The sequence below is a fragment of the Ambystoma mexicanum genome, chromosome 10 (genome assembly GCF_040938575.1).
Source record: "Ambystoma mexicanum isolate Mex_15411 chromosome 10, UKY_AmexF1_1, whole genome shotgun sequence".
Taxonomy (NCBI): domain Eukaryota; kingdom Metazoa; phylum Chordata; class Amphibia; order Caudata; family Ambystomatidae; genus Ambystoma; species Ambystoma mexicanum.
Window position 1 is genome coordinate 644,907,960 of NC_090932.1, and position 17,374 is coordinate 644,925,333.

At 45.5% G+C, this 17,374-nt stretch overlaps 1 protein-coding gene across 4 annotated transcripts in view; it reads left to right on the top strand.

Moving 5' to 3' along the window:
- The window catches only part of LOC138491614 (nuclear body protein SP140-like), a 3,009,150-nt gene that overhangs the window by 1,205,797 nt on the left and 1,785,979 nt on the right, over positions 1–17,374 (top strand). For all 4 annotated transcript variants that reach the window (XM_069618235.1, XM_069618234.1, XM_069618232.1 and 1 more), the window contains one exon: positions 2,171–2,242. In XM_069618235.1, the coding sequence (XP_069474336.1) occupies positions 2,171–2,242 (72 nt within the window). The remainder of the gene's footprint in view (positions 1–2,170; positions 2,243–17,374) is intronic.

Here is a 17,374-nt window from a genome sequence, read left to right on the forward strand (position 1 = left end):
CAGCAATTCAATTCAATAGGCCAGGGCCAAAGTCAATGGTTCAGAGTCTTGGATAGGATAGCACAGTTCGGGTAGTAAACGGTTAAGTCTTTGCCATGGTTTTTAGTAGAAGTTGGTCAGACGAAAAGGTAGATGTTGGTTTTAGGGAGGGACAAGCCTTCAAAGTCGGGAAAGTTTCAGAAACTTTAACTGCGGTCGAACAGAGTTCTGAACCACACTTGCACAGTACCTTTAAAATGAAGAAGAGCTGTAGCTGAAGCAGTTGTTGCTGGCAGTTCCGGCAGATCTCGCTGTGCCTGAGCTTCAGTCGTGGGGACAAGGAGGACGTCGGGAGGTTCCTGCACTGCCCAGGAAAGAGGCCACAAGCTTTGCAAAACGTCGGTTTAAGGTGTGAGTGCCTTAAAGACCACAAACTGGTATCCTTCCCACTGGCTATCCGGTTTTCAACAGCACTCTGAAGAAAATTCGACCAGTATGGGGACGTGTCCAGGCGGCTTACGAGTTGGTTGTTCCCACCAAACTCAAGGGAAGAAGTTAACCTTGAAGGGCTTCTCTGTCGATGGAGTTTCAGGCAATTCTGACCTGCAGCAGGGCTTCACCGATGGTCGACTCGGCTTTCCAAGTCCCAGAGGCCTGCTTTTAAACAGTTTTCCCCCATTCATTCCAGCCTGGCTGTCACTCACCCAGCAGGGTGGCTGTCCTTGCCGGACAGTCAGCCGGCCAATCACACCAGAGTGCATTCAGCTCTCCTAGGAGACTAAGCACAGCGAGTTTCGGGCACCTCCCTCACATCCTGTCCACCCCAGACACTCAGGCGCCAGAGGAGGGCTTCAGTACTGAAGCCTGGCAAGGGCCAACGAACAAAGGGACCAAACCTGGTTTGGCGCACAGAGTTAAACACAAGAAGGACCTTGCCTAAAAGAAAGGGGAAAAAAAGTCGACCGGAGTCTGTTTTTTCAGCTAGGTCTTGGGCACCATATTGGAAAACATGGCTGACCCGATTTTTAGCTACCGGTGTTCGCGGTCGGGAAAAATCATGGTAGTTTGTTAAAAATCACTGCCACCAGCCATTTCAAGTAGAAAAGGGTAACATTTGATTGTTACATGAGTGTTTAGACTCAGGGGAAGCTAGGCAACCCCTCGAGCACTCTATAGGAAGATGGTGTGTGCTGGGTCTGTAAATTTAAAAAGACTAGTAAAGTCAATTTAACATTACATGCTTTGGGAGACAGTAGTCAATCCCAGAGAAGGTATTTAAACCTTGGCGAGTCTGAAAGACACCCCTGTGCCACCGCACTGAAGGTGCTGTGTGACACACAGAAAAAGATGATGCCTATGGAGTTCTTTTAAAACTCCATATCCAAAGAACACAAAAGTAAAACACACATCAAAATACATGAAAGAGTGGGAAAAAAGGCTCACACTCTTTCCAGTTAAAAATGTAAATCCTAGAAATACAGCAATGTTGCTGGGGGTCTGAAAAGGTAAGGGAAATTAGCACATTCTTGAGAATTCTCCCTAACACTGCTGTTACCTGGAACTAATGTGCACACAAATCAAAGTTGCATATTTTTAGAAAAGGGAAAATAAATTAGTATTTATCCTGCTCAGCAGCAAAAGAAAGAGGACAAAGAGGAGTTGGCTGCATAGTTTGTTACAAACTGGTGATTGGGAGTTACTATCACATAATGCTGTTTGTAGTTCTGTTTTTGTTATCTTGCTGCCGCTGCTTCTTGGGTTGTTAGGGAACAAAGCGATAGAAGCACAATTCTCACCTCTGGTCTTGAAATAGATTTGAGAGAGGCAAAATGAGTAGTTGGAGGCAGGGACAGAAATCATGGGTTCCAAAACGTATTTTAGTAAAGGTGCGAGTAAACATGGTGTGATTGGAACAGAGTTTGAAATTAGAGACAGAACCCCATGTCTGTTATCCACACTCCATCCTAGTCCGGCATGCCTTGCTTGCTAAAATTAGAGAATGACAGCTGAGGAAATTTGGGGGAAACATCAGGTATATATTTGATCTGAAATAGTAATATGAAAAATTGTTGCGCATGGGGCTTGTCCGGATCAATGCTTGAGGTTGGAGACAGACATTGTTATTGAGATGTGTCCAATTGGGGACAGCCTTGCTGTATTTATTTAAGATGTGCTTGCTTGTTTGTTTCAGCTCAGATACTTAAAGTTGCCTCTGAAATCAACTACCGTGGAGCAATATTACCAAGAGACCAGCCATAAAAAGGTAATGGCTTCAGCCTAATATTTCACTGTACTTCAGTCAAAGGTCTGTTCCTGCCACTTCATAGTATCAAAATGTAAGGTTGGTCGCTGAATTTCTCTGCTTGCACAACCAAGTACTATCTGTCCCACATCAGAGCACCACCGTTATGGTGCTCACTTGATAACCTCACTCAACTGCACATTGTTACCACTTCACAGCCTTACAATCAACTACTTCTCCACACTTCTACCCTCCATACTAGACCAGAGTAGACGAGACAGGAGTGTGCTCTCATCACCTTACTCAACAACACAGAGGACCTTGTTGGTCTGACTTTATCACACTCTAGATCTTTTTCCTACCACTGCACTGCACCACAATCAAATGATTGCTCCTAGCATTGCCAGTTTCTGAAACCACAATGCACCATCTACAAGAGTATGTCCTCATCTGGCTCAATCCCACCGAGGGTCCTGCACCTACCATTTCACTTCACCATAATTAATGGCCTATTTCCCAGCTTCACTCTACCATAGTCATATGCTTGTTTCCGTCATATTACTGCACCATAGCCAGGGTTCTGTTTCTAGCATCTCACTGGCTTACAAGTAAGGACCTGCAACTACTAAACTCAAATGACCAAAACGAAAAGCCTGCCACTGCAGTTCCACATCACTATATACAAGGTCCAGAACCTATTACCTCTCTCCAACGCAATAAAACTATTATTTATTTAGGCTATTTCTATAGTATGGCCTAGTGACAAGGGCAGCACAGCCCTTTCACAGCTCTGCCAAGAAAGTGATCTAATTCCTCAGAACAGTTAGATTAATGTAAGGGTGCAGAAGGAGGAGACTGACACACAGGTGGCATGCTTATTGGCATAAACTTTTATTTAGGCAAAATAAAGAGGAACCCTGTCTCTGCCTAACTCTAAGAGGGGTTTCCCTGCCTCTATGAAGGAACTAAGGCATCAGTCAGAATGTCCAAGTGAATAAGAAGAGTCCATCGCCATGTGAGAAAATGCCTACCTCTGTCCCTCACACTTGTAAATAATATTTAAGAGGTAGTGGATCTAGCTGGTCCAGAAGACTGACTTCCTTCTTCTGGACAATGAGCCACAATTCCAATCGTAGGTAGTACCTTTGCCTGATAGAATGATTTCCTTCCCCCAGCACTATGTTCTTTTTCCAAGGAAACAAAACAAAGTTCCAGCTTTTGATGCTGTAAAGTTCTCAGTTCCTATTGAAAAGGTAAAGTTCCAACTCAAACATCCTTCCTTATTGCCCATAGTTTTCTTCACCATTGCGGTCCTGGAGAATGCCTCCCATCTCCAGGTATTTTATTCTCAATGCTTCCACAGTGCCAGGGAATGGCTTCCTTCCCCAGGCCTTCTTCTGTTTGTTTTTACGCCATTAAACATCAGGGGGTAGGGCTTCCTTCCCCTGATCTTTCTTGGCTTCACGGTGCACAATAGCAGGAGGTATAGCTTCCTTCTCCTGCCGTCTCTTGGCTTCAAGGTGCATAAAGTCTGGGAAAATTACTCCCTTCCCCAAGCCCTTCGCAGGCTTTATGTGACTGTTCAACACACCAGGGGGAATGTCAAACTCCCACCCGCTGGACTTTCTCAGGCTTTATATGGCAGTTCAGCACACCAGTGGGAATGTCTCCCTTCCCCAGACCTTCCTCGGACACTCTATTTGCTGTGAGCGCTTCCAGTGGCTCGGGTAGGCAGACCTGGTACACTTCCCTGCCAGGTACAGCCACAAAGAAGATGCTCAACTGTGGAACTCCTCCTCGTTCACCTGCAGCACCCCAACACAGTCTCTTTCACTCTGTTCAACTTCTACTATTCCTACTTCCCTATCCTGCCAGGTATAGTACTTTGCCCAAACGTTCTTATATTTTAGTTCTGGATCCCAGACCCTCTTAAATGGTTTCTTGTGTTCCCTCTGTGGACCTGGGCAGCCCCTGTACCTTCAATAGAAGCGCCCGGTCCTCTTTCCAGTTTCGGTCTTCCTCTAAACTTCCAACGGCTCCCTCTCTGGTTACTTGATTCTCGCGCTGCCTCCTGCGGCTCTGCAGCACTTCGTTGGAGCCGGGCTACGCGTCTCTGCTCGACCATATGGGTTGGCAAGTTCTCATGCCTGAACTTTCTTTGTATTCTGTTCTCAGTCTGCAGGTGCACGGCAGATCAGGGAGGGATGCTGTACTTTGTCTGAGTGTGTTCCGGTCAGCAGCTTCAGCTTTGCTTGCAGTGCCTCCAAGGAGGGTCGGACAACTGTATCAGTCCTTCCTCCATCTTTAAGCCACTGGGCATTCGAAAAAGCTAAAATGTTCAATCTGATTCTGATGATGATTCATGTTGGCTCCGCACCTCTTCCTCATCTCAGTATATTGCAGTGGTAATTCACAGGAGTCAACCCTACTCTTCCTCGTCACAGTAATGGGGTTCTCACTGATCTTATAAACATACATAGGAGAGAATACTTGATTAGAGGAAGAGAAGGAAGGAGGTGGGAAGCAGGTGTGTGTGTGTGTGTGTGTTGGGGATACCATGCTGTCCCCAGGTTGTCACTAGTACCATAGGGGGTATCCCTCCCATGAGATCCACCCGATGAGTACCTCCCGCAGGGGAACTATCCGGTAGTGGTCACACCCTGGCCTCATCGAAAGGGGCTTTGTTAAGGATTTCAATCGGGTGACACACACCTTGGTCTCGGCCTAGTATGTAGCGCACAACTGAGATGCTTTTCTCCTTATCTTATGCAGATTCAATTTGAGATGGTACACAAGTCGTATCACACTCCTTTTTCAAATACCCTGGGTCACAATGCACCATGAACCAGGCTCGTTGGTGAAATGCAATATTTATTTATTTATTTTAAAATTCAAAATAAATCATACCATTTTTATAAGGGGCAGCAATCACTAATGGTGTTGTGATAATTACAGTGATAATGTAAACAATACACTTGGTGTAAACTTCTATTGGAACATCTACAAAACACCAGGGAATATGAAAGATAGCACACGAGTTAGGATTTTCCCCTGCAATGTTCCTCAACCCACAAATCAATTCTGAATGGATAGAAAGACACAGCAGGTAATCAGGAATAAGAGGCAGAAAATGGAATCAAAATCTGGCCTTCCCTCACCAAATAAGAGTGCAAAACGGATTTTAAACCCCTTGCAATGTTATGAAATGACACTCAGAAATGTAGAAATAAATAATTAATGTGCGGTTAAAACTCTAAGGTAAATACAATTTCTCACTAAAGCAACAATGCATAGACACTAACAATCACCAGCAATGGATTACCAAGAGCATACAATTGAGAACTGAGTGGAAAGTTTAAAACATGTTACAACTAAATGACATGTGCAACAGTTGCATTTCCTTTCAATTTCCGTGTAAATTTACTCAAACGGTTTCTTTAAAAATGGGTGAAATATTGCAAATCGTGATGCGGTTTTTAGTCTGAGGGCCAGAGGCACATCACAGGGATATTACAGAAGTGAAAGAATAGGGGTAGCTGGTGAATTGAAAGTGATTTGGAAGGTAGAGTGAGGTTCGTTTTTAGGAAAATATAGCAGTGAAAAAGAGAAAATCGGTTTTAAAAGTGAAAGGCAAATTTTACTTAAACTAGATTTAATGGCTAAGAAAAGAGGAACGCCACCCGTGAATATAAAAGTTACGCTGCAGTTGTAACCGTTCACGCAGTGTACCCCTTTTCTTTAGGGACAATTAATTTATTTAAACGCAATATCGCTAATGACTTATGATCTATGCAAGACAGAAATGAAGAGAAAAGTGGCGCTAATGCTTGGAGATCAAGGCCAAGAACAGAGAGAATTCTGACAGTTTTAACAAGTTACCAGGATAAGGATAGGATGGCTTAGAGAGAGGGATAAGGACAAATGCAAGACAAGGTAGACTATGGATTTCTATGGGGTAGGGATTATACTTAGAGTCCACTTTTAGTTTTGGGATTTTTGAACCGTCAATGGTTCTGGTCACTACACGGCAGCACGCCTGGCAAAGGACAGCTGGGCAAAAGACAGCTGGACAAGGTCGGGTCACCGGATGGTAATTCTGGTCACTGGATGGCACAGGTACCTCTGGATGCAGTTATTGGGCAGCAAGCCAGGCTGGTTCAGGATGCTTCCCAAAATAATACCACTGCTTTCCCCTTTGGTTATTTGGAATTTTAGTGGGATTTAAGAATTGAGGCCTTGCTGGGCATAGGATCAGCAATGCTTGGGTTTTGCAGTGGGCTCTCGAGTAGGGTCAGCAATGCTTTGGCCTTGTAATTGGAATCTGGACTCAGCAGGATGAATGGAACAGGAACACAAGTGCACGAAAATCAGGAAGAGTCTGTCTAGAGTCTTGTCAGGGACTCTTATTTATAATGCGTAGTGACATCAAAGTATATGGCTCGGTAGGCTTATCTAAGCACACCTCTAACCCATGGGATTGGTCAGGGGTGCTAGTCTCCGCCTCGCTCTCAACTGGCTGGATTTCAAAGCAGGAGGGCAGATTTATGATGTGAGTTTACAATGTTCAAAAACCTCCCACAGTTATTTTAGCTAAAATCCGATTTTGACACAAACGGCACATTTATACAGTGGAAATCTCTTAGCAAATTGTATACACAGGTTACATATTTTTTGTAGAGCATAGCACTCCAACTGTGCAATCCATGAGACATTGTTTTGCCCTTCTAATACTTTTTGGTAATTTTGATAATGAACGATTCAGCCTACAATTCCATAACTTTATACAAATGTGTGGATTATCATGAGAGATGTAAGTATACAAATTTGCATTGGCATCATTGATACCTTCCTTTTAATCCCTGATTCTTTGCCATTTCTATTCCCAAAGGGTCATTGAATTCTACCATGTCTTAAATGAAAGCCCATAAAATCACTTTTAAACTGCGACATGTTTACATTTTTATAAAGCCTTGCTGCAGACATAAGTCTTTACATTTTTATTCGTAAATAGTCTTTGGAAGCAAATGGCAGTCCTTTGTCTGTCACTGGACCATTTTTTTCTTTGTTCAGCTGTCACCAACTGTCATTTCCTCCAGAGCAAGGTGGGGGTTTCCCCACTTGATTGAAGGTTTATTGCCCCTTCCCCACTTCACACTTCCTTGTCCTGGAAATTCCATTGTCAGTGGGTTCAGCCTAGACTAGATTCTGTCCAACCTAATATTTATCACTGGGGTGTTAGTATCTGCTGAGAGAGGCCCTCCTGTTGGTAGCACCCCCCACCCCCTCCCAAGCAGAAACCTATTTTTCTTTTGGAATTGAACAGTTTTACTTTTTTATATTTGGTCCTGAATTAAACAAGCCAGTTGAATAAAAAAAAAACATGTGTGTATGTTCCCCCGCAACAAACCCCTTCACATTGCTAGATAATGGGAGGCTTTCGTTCAACAGTTTACTTTTTAAAACAGACATTTTTCTCCTTGAGTTTGCAAAGCCCATTTTACAAGTGTGGTGAAAAGCTGGCATTTCTTTTTTTTTAATTTGGTTTTGCATCTCTCTCTAGATTCCCACACTGTATTGCACCTATAGTTATTTTCTTGTATGCAGGAGTTTTGTTTGAAGAACAGATGCATTGAAATTGACATGGCTCAGATAGCTGGAGTTTCTTTGAACTACTGAGCTTTGATACTTCGTGAAGAAAATGAACACGTTTTCCCGTGCGAGTACAAGTATAGTTCCTTGTTGATTTTTCTCAGATTTGGTTTGGCAGGGCGTGTCATTCAGAAATCATGCCTGGTTTTGTTGAAGCACAGTGAGATATACAGGGCATGGCAGGGCCTTATTAACCACAGTGGTTTAAGGAAGAACAGATGGAAATAACATGAGACCAGCATTTTTTAAAGGTGAAAATATTTCCTTTTTAATGGGGATTTTGGGCCTGCAGCAAGGCAACGCTGCTTTTTCACTTTATTCCATTTGTATATGTCAGAACACACTGGTACGCTCCCTCAGTGTGTCCCCTTGTTCCATCCTGCCCAATGTATGCTTGGCAAGACGGTGCAGCCATCTTTTTATTGCTGCAAAACTCATTTTAAGGCCATGCTGCTCACAGGAGCCAGCGCAACCATTTTGCAGTTTCTGCGCAACTGCAGCTTGGTTTTGGCGAAATTCTGTTCAGTGGGTCAGTGTAGCCCACAGATTCCCCACCGACTCTTCTGAGATCCTTGTCGAGGGAGAGTAGGGCAAGGTGGGCTTCACCAGTCAGGAGTTCTTCCACGCCCTGATCCTCTCGCTGTCTCTCGTTGGAGCGTGGAACGACACCCTCAGCTTTCTCTTGGATCTTCCTTTATGGTGTTGAGTGACACTCCCAGATCTTCTTTGATTTCTCCCTTCCAGGTTGCCAGGGAGGTCATCCTTGGTCTTTGAATAGGCGCGACCAGTACAAATCTATTAAATAAATCAGAACTGGTTACTTCATTTTCCCACTAACTGCCTTCCAATAGGGTTGACAGCAGTGGGACACGCATTCATTCAATAATGACAATGGATAGTGAAGAAAAATACTCCCTGTTACATAATTATATTTATAAATCCATCGTTCCCTTCTGATTCTTCTTTTTCTTATTCTCATGCTTCAGATGTCTCCTCTATTTGATTCTCTCATGGCTTCTCAATTTGCTCCAACGTGTGCCTAGGGTGACAACTCTTTAACTGATTAATATGGACCCATTTTTCTTCTGTCAATTCACCTTTGGGGATGCAGATTCTGTAGGCGACAGGTGAGATTTTATCTACAATTTCAAAAGGACTTCGCCAGCTGGGTAAAAATGTGTGCTCTTTGGTCCGGTTCCTTTGGAAATTGTACAAGTAGACCCTGTGTCCTACTTGGTATTCCTTTTTGGTTGTTTTTAGATCAAATTCAGTCTTCATACCCTCTGCAGATCTTTCTAGATTCCGCTGAGCGTACGCAAAAGCACGTTGAAGGTGTTTTCTTAGATTCTCAACATACTTATGAGTTGTGGAGGCGTTTATCAGTGTATGCTACTGTGTTCTGTAGAGCAAATGCTGAGGTAGCACCATCCTTCGTCCCTTCATCAGCTCAAATGGAGACATCTTGGTTGCAGAAGAAGGTGTAGATCTGATGGCCATCAGGACAAGCGGTAATCGGATGTCCCAACTTGGCCCAAAGTCTGCCACACACTTTTTTAGAATGCTCACAATGGTTTTATTATACCTCTCAACTCCACCACTAGAGGACAGCGGGATGCAATGTGAAGTTTCCTTTTTACCCCAAGTATCTCCCACATCTTTGTCATCACTTCACTGGTATAGTGAGTACCTCGGTCTGACGCAATCCTTTGGGGTAGGCCAAAACGCGAGAAGATGTGATTGATCATCAGGGCAGCTGCTGTTTCTGCCTTACAATTTGGGGCCGGGAGACATTCCACCCATTTGGTAAACAAGCATGTTACGGTTAACATGTACTTGTTCCCCCTAGAGGAGCGAATCACGGGCACGATGAAATCTACTTGTAAATCTGACCAAGGAAGTGTAATCCCCCTCTTCTGGAGGGGAGCTTGGTGTGTGAGTGATGTTGGCTGAAATTGTGCACCCACAAGACACCCCTTCAAGTATTGGTTGAGGTCCTGCCCCATGTGTGGCCAGTATGCAACCTCTCGTAAGATTTCTAAAGTAATATGAAACCCCCCATGACCGGCTGTGGCCACGTCATGGGCGTGACTTAGCATCAGGCTTCAGAATGAGGTAGGGACCACCCACTGGTCACAACCAGATATGGATCTCCTTACCAACAAACCGTCTTGGATTCTGAACATTTTTGGACATTTCATCAACACCCTGAGGTCCTCTTTCCCAATGTAATTGACATCCGTTAGGGGAAAGTACTCAGGGTCCTCAATGTGTTGATAACATTTACCAATAATCGGATCCCCTTTTTGTGCCTTGATTAAATCAGCATTTGGGGTCTCCTTACTCTACTGGGCAGTTGAGATTTAATTGTGAGAATTTGTCTGGGACCTAGTGATTGCAGTAACCTGAATTTCCCCCAGCAGGGACTCGATCTCGAGGAGATCCCCCTGGATGGCTCCGGTTTTGGCCAGCTGAACAGCCAGGTTGTTTCCAGTTTTGTCTGGTCCCTCTATTCTGGAATGACCCTTGATCTTTTTCCAGTAAATGATCATCCCACTAGAGGTGACCAGATCATCGATATTTTGTATTAGCTTGCCATGTTTGAGCAGTTTGTTGTTAGCACATAGCATGCCTCTGGTTTTCCAATTTACCAGGTGCTCCACGAACCCGTTCTGGACATAATCTGAATCAGTGATTATGACCAGTTCGTGGAGTTGGTATTGGACGGCAGTGGGGATGGCCTGATGAACTGCCATCAACTCTGCCACCTGACTACTATGGGGACCGATTTTGACCCAGCAGAGGGTTCCGGGGCATCATTCACCCAGGCATTCCCTATGCCGGCCACCAGTTCCTTGGCCCCGTTGTTGTCAACATTGTGGAGCACCCGTCCACATAAACTGTGGGCATTCCCTCGCACTTGTCTTCTTCATAGACTTTGTGCAGGGAATTCAGGTACGCCTCCATGTTGTCCTGGGTTTTAAGACGTCCTCGAGACAGTTTTCTCTGGCACAATCATGCAAGTCAGCCAAACCCTTGCGCAAGGGGACTCTTCTTGTTTTGGCCATATCTGACCTCCACAGGAAAGCCTCGCATTGACAGAATCCAGGAAGTAATTCTGGAATTACTCACATTTCAGGCCCGGATTTTGTCACTTTGGAGGCATTGCAAAGGCTGGTGTGGAGTCTCCACTATGATGTGTTCCCCCTGGAGGAATAGGCGGTCATTTTTGAATGCCCAAACCGTTGCCAGGAGTGCCTTCTCACAATCATTGAATTTTTCCTCCACAGAGGATAAGGTCTTGCTGGCATAGGAGATGACTTTGTTGACCTTGTCATGCTTTTGATATAATATTGCTGTCAAGCATGTATTCGAGAACCCTGTCTCCAAGAAGAACTCCTTGTTTCTGACAGGGTAAGCTAGACAAGGCGCTTGTGAGAGGCTTCTTTGGAGTTGCTTTACTGCCTCGGCTTGTTCTGGACCCCACTCCCACTTGACCCCCCCCTTGAACAAATGGATCAGGGGTCTTGTGATCTCTGTGCAATCCTCAATGAACTTCCTACTGTAATTAGTCAGTCCAAATAGGTTTCTTAGCTCATGCAGAGTTGTGAGGTCTTTAAGTTTTAGGAGTGCTTCCACTTTCTTCTCCTGGGGTCAGCGACCCTCAGGAGTTATCTCATGCCCCAAGAAGTTGACACAGGTCCTGCACCACTGTGCCTTTTGGAAGGACAGTTTTGCTCCTGCAACCCTCAACTGTGTCAGAACATAACAGATTTCCGCTATGTGTTCCTCCTCAGTTGAGCTTTTTATCAGGACATCATCCTCATAGGCCATGTTACCCCTTTCACCCAAGTCGGGCATGGCCTTATGTAGGAATATGTTGAATTTGTTGGCGGAGTTGATGTATCCGAAGGGATTCCGGGTCTACGTGTACTGCTGCCCCCGATGGTAAAGGCCAGCTTGTATTGGTCCTCCCTACTGACAGGCACGGTCGAGTACCCATTGGTCAGGTCAATGGCAGTGTATACCTTTGACCCCTGGATCAGGGCCAGTCCTTGGTCAATATATGGGAGAGGCCATCGGGACATGTGGACCCATTTATTTTGCTCTCTAAGGTCGGCACAGAGTCTCCACTGGCCATTCGGTTTTAAAATCCCCAGCACCGGATTAGTAAAGGTGCTGTGGACTGGACTAATTATACCATGGGACTCAATGTTTTTGATTATTTCCGTCAGGGACTCCATGGATGCGAGAGGCAAGCGGTATTGCTTCACAAACACTGGAGTAATTCCAGGGTCCGTGGGAATTGTTGTTGTATGGATTTCAGTGCGACCACAGTGATACGAGTGCACTGCAAAGAGAAATCTAAGAACACCTGTTTCAACTTTTACTTTTGCTCCGGAGTCTCACAGGCATCAGCTAGGTCGACTCGCTCTTCAACCATTTGCCTGAAGCCTGGAAAGTGTTCCGGTTTTGCTATCTCAGCGGCCTCCTCCAGCTGAGTGGAGAGGTCCCTGGTTAGAGTATTGACCTGGACAGAGGGTTTCAGGTAGGAGAGGCTTCACTGTGGACCTGGAAGATCACCTCATCCTGCCTGATGTCAAAGGTCACCTCTTCCTCACCGTAAGGACAGGTAGAGTGCACCAGGAAGTTCTCCCCTTGCCGGGTGAAGATCCTGTCTGGTGGTAAGTCATTGTCACTATCACTGTCAAAACAGTCATTGGGGATTGGTCCCATCAGTTAATTACCTAGATCCATGGAAAAATGTCAGTCATCAGCCGCCATTCCAATAATGGTGCTTGCGCCCAGAGTGATACTCCTAAGGTCGCTGTTATCCATCAATATTGGAATGGTGTTGTGTTCTACATTGGCTAATGGTGTTGGGTTTAACCCCAACCCCTGCTGTTGGAGATGGGCATTGAGGTATACATATGCGTCACGATTTGGCAGTTTCTGTCCTCTTTTAATTTTTACTTCAAGTGGTAATAGTCTGGTCCGTCCTGGGATGGTGGCCTCCTCTCCAATTTGAACTTCAACTGCATACGGCAGCAATTGGGCTGACCGAAATGCTTTTTCTGAATCATCAAAGTCCATGTGATTACCCCCTAGTCGGACCAGGCTTTGTAATTTATCAGGTCCAAATTAATGGCAAAACGGTTGAGAATGTCACTACCTAAATAGAAAATAGCAGGGACATCTCGCACGACCCAACAATTATGTACTATGCTTTTGTTTCCTATAGAAATTCTGAGCATACACCTGCTACGCAGGAGATGTTTGGAATTGTGATTTCCCAGGCCCATTACCCATTTATTGATCAATTTAAATGTGGCAATGGCTGGATCTTTTGGGAGCCGCCTGAACGTTGCTTCGCTGATGAAGCTCTTACCATTGTTCACGCACACTCTGGCGAGAAAAGACTCCTTCCCCTCATTTAACTGAATAGGTATGAACAACTGTTCTCTAATTTTCTGAATATCAGCTAAACATTGAGCTGGTTTCTCATCACATCACTTTCGGCTATGGAATTGGGATTTTCAGATTGTGAATTGGTTTCAAATTTCAAAGTATTTCCAGTGTGGAATGCCACTTGAAACTGGAAGGAAGATTGATTTTCAGGAATGAAGAGGAGTTCCCATCAAGTTTGTTGTCCTACAGGACACGTCACCTCAGGCATTTCATTGTTCTGGAAATGAAACTCAATATGATCAGGTTTTTGTTCAACCATGTGGCATGTGCCATTTACACTAACATGGTTGACGCTCTGTTTCAATTTTATTGGCCTGTCAGTCTGAGTCCAGAGGACCTTGTTCACACAGTCTATTAGCGGGGACAACCTACGCAGGATGTCATTCCCTAGTAGACAGGGTGTGCCCTCTGGAGTCACGACTATGACCGGGTGTTTCACTTTGTGTCGCCCAATTTTTATTTCCAAATCCACAGTCCCCTCGACAGGAATTTCATTCCCATCGAAGTTCTGGAGTTGTCCAGGAAGAGGGGTGAGAGGGATCAGGTATCTCTTCCCCCCCCTTCCTGAATTTAGCTGCTCAAAGGCCCCTTTTGACAGAAGAGTGGCTTGGGATACAGTGTCTACCAGCGCCGAAAATGTATATTGCCCTTGCACTTGGACCGGGGCATAAAATCTACCCTCTTTCTCCTCCAATGGGCAAAGGTAATGTGCATTTTTGGGCAAGCTGGGTGGTCAATTTCCTTATTTTTGACTTCGACACAGGCGTAGTTTGGGCATCATTCTGTGTTGGAGTTTGGGGATCTGAAAGAAAAATTTTACATTCTGATATTTTTATGCTCATTCTGGGGTTCAAGGATGGGCGATTCCGACTCAGTCCCCACCCCCACCCATTCTTCATTTAGATCTCTTGGAACCCATTTTTCTTTGGGAGGAGTTCCCCGTCCCTGAAGGAGAAGATCTTTTTCCCAGAATCCTCTAAGGATTCTTCCCCTTCAAATTGGAGGACACCATACATGCCAACCCTCCCGATTTAGGCAGGAGACTTCCGATATTGAGGTGAAAAATATTGATATTTTTCACAGTCTGCTGCCTAAAATAACTATAGCCCCAATGCATTCCTATGGGGAAATATGCATCTCCCGATTTCCCTGTGGAAATCTCCCTCCCAGGTGAATCTGAATGTTGGCATGTATGGGACACTAACTTCCTCCACAAAATGGGCCTTTTTGAGTTCTTTATTTCTCTTACCCACCCTCTCTTCCCTGGGTTGCAGATTTTCGGGGGCAGGAGATTTTTGTTCCGGTTCCTGGGTGTCCAGGGGCTTTTCACAAGTAAGGAAGGAAGCTTCCTCTAGGGCTTTACACCTCCCTTCCCCCGTGCCTCCTCCTTGGAACCGGTGAGCTGTCAGGGTTCTCTCCCCGTCATTGTTCTGGGGTACCAGAACCTTGATTTGTGGGGTTTTGAGCCGCCATGTTGATCTGAGGGTTCTGTTGAGCCCTCAACATGCGACTCAGATCCTGGGTAAGGTTTTGGACCTGGCGCTCCAGTTGGGATACCTGTTCCAGCTGGTACGGGGGTCTTTGTTCAACTCTAGGTGGATCACGGGAAGGGTAACTATCCCTTCTCCCGCAGTGCCCTGGATATTGTGGATTTTGATAACCCTCCACACTTGGCCTCCCCTCTCCCGGATTGGGTTGTCTGATTTCCTGAAAGCGGGAAAAGAAAGGAGGGTTGTCCTGCAGGTTGGGGTTTTGTGAGTACCGGGGGAAGAAACTTAACCCAGCATTTGGGGAATTACTGCCCTCCTGGGGGAAGTTAGGAGGGAAGTTTCCCAGGGTAGTACTTACCTGATTGGATTCCCCCCCTGGAGCTGGGGGAGTCCATACATACCCCAAAATTGGGTGGTTGCCCTTGTATCGGGGACTGATATAATCAGGGGAGTTAGGGGTCCCATTCGTGGGATTACCTCCCTGACTGCCACCTGTTTGTGATTGGCTTGAAGGCCTTCTAGGTCTCTGATTTTGCTGATTTTTTGTAAGTACATTTTTAGGCCCTCCCATCTCTAGGTGTAAAATGGGGGCAACCTTCACCTCTGCCACCTTAGCAGCAGCAGGGGTGTTGGCTGGTTTGGGGTTCTTGGCCAGATTTAAATTTTCTGCAGGCTTTTGGACCTCATAAATGCGGGTCGCCTGCTCTAGGACCCAGTCCAGAGATCTTTTGTCATGGAAATCCCTCACCAGCTGGGTCATAATATACTCTGGAAGTGCATGAAAGAAGGTGGTTAAAAACTCCCTGCTATCCGTGCGCACCCTCCTAGTGGTTTGTGCAAAGGTGCATTTGAGCTCCTGCACAAATTCTCGTGGGGCCTGATCTTCCCCACACTTCAGATTGTAGGCCGCTTTGCGAGCCTCTTGAGGGTTTCTGTGGGCGGAAAAGTGTTTCAAGAGGCCCGCCCGGTAGGTGGACCATCTTGAATGGTTCTGGTCCTCCAGTCCAGCAAAGAAGCTGGAGTACTCAGGGGAGAAGGTCCATTTTACATACTCTATGCAGTTCTGGTTGTCTTTCAGATGAAAAGTGTCCATCATCTGCTCATAGAGTTCCAAGTGTTCCCAAACAGAATATTTTGCGTTTTTATGGTATGGGGTTATGACACTCCTAAGGGCATAATCTGCCTAATGGGGTCTTTTGTCATAACTCTCTTGAGTTTATTTGCCTTCTTTGGCTTAGTCACCCGAGTCCACTCGCCCTCAGACTCAGAGGCGCTACTACTTGAGGTCCCCTCATGATCATCTAGGAACTCCCTGATTCTGTGAGCTTGAGAGGGGCTCGCAGAATGGTGGGGCCTAGTTTCTCCACTCCCGTGGTGCTCCGGAGAGTAGTCTTCTGACTCTTCCCTGCTCCCAGGGTTGGCAGAGTATCCCCCCGACCACCCTACTTGGGTAGAGGTCTTCAGGATGCTCTTTTTGGGCCTCCTTTCATTTGGTTTTTCATCAAATGGAACCAACTGGTCCCTTGGAAGGTAGTATTTATGTGGATCTAATTTCCTGACTCTCCCCTCATAGGAGACTTCCTTTTCAGAGAAATCAGCCTTAATGTTTGGGTATCTATACAGGGACGCCCGTCCATCCATTTCTGGGGGGCGCTGACCTGTCAGTTCCATCATGCTTGGTCTATTAAATTCTGATGGCCTCATGGTTTCTGGCTCATGTGAACCGGCAGCCATGAAGTCAGCAGTGTACAAAGTGTTAAATGGGTTTGAGTCCCTTAGTACAGAGGTCCTTATAGTAGGATCAGGGGTGGCCCTGTCCCTCTCTACTTTTTCAGGGTCCCTCCAGTTAGGATTAAATCTAGCACCCTCTTTCTCCAACATTGCTAGTTTCTCCTTCTCAGCCCCTACTTCTTGATAATAAGCAAAGATCTTAGCCTTTTGCTCAGCTATCAAGACTTTACTGGCCTCTATCACCCGCTCTTGCGCTGCCACTTGTTTGTGGAGCCCATCATTCTTTTCACAGAGGGCCTCATTGTCTCTCTGCGCTTCCTGTATGGTTTGAAAATAAGGAGACAATTTCTGTTGCAGGAGACTCGCCTCCTGAGTTTTTGCATCTTCGGTTTGGGTGTTCTCTTCCAGAGCACCTTCTACCCGTCTGGCGTGCTCGGGTAGATTACCATACTCTGTTTTGAGTTCATTTAGTTTCTGCAAGGCTAACACACTTCTCTGTAACTCTGTTTTTAACTTGCTTATTTCCTGGCCTAGGGCGTCTTTCTCCTGACTTAGGGTGCCCCTCTGTTCCACCAGGTCATCCCTTTGTTTCTTGATGGTATTGGATTTCTGGCGCTCTTGATCAAATTCTGCTTGAGAGTGGAGGTCTCTCATAATTCATTTATTATTTTCCTCTTTCAATTTCTCTATCTGATCTTGTAGGGTAACTATCTGTTCTGTGCAGGCTCTATTAAAATGTATTTGTTGATTTAACTTCTGTTGATTCTCTTGCAGAGAGTCAACCTTTTCCTTACACTCCTCTTTCAATGCCTCTAAT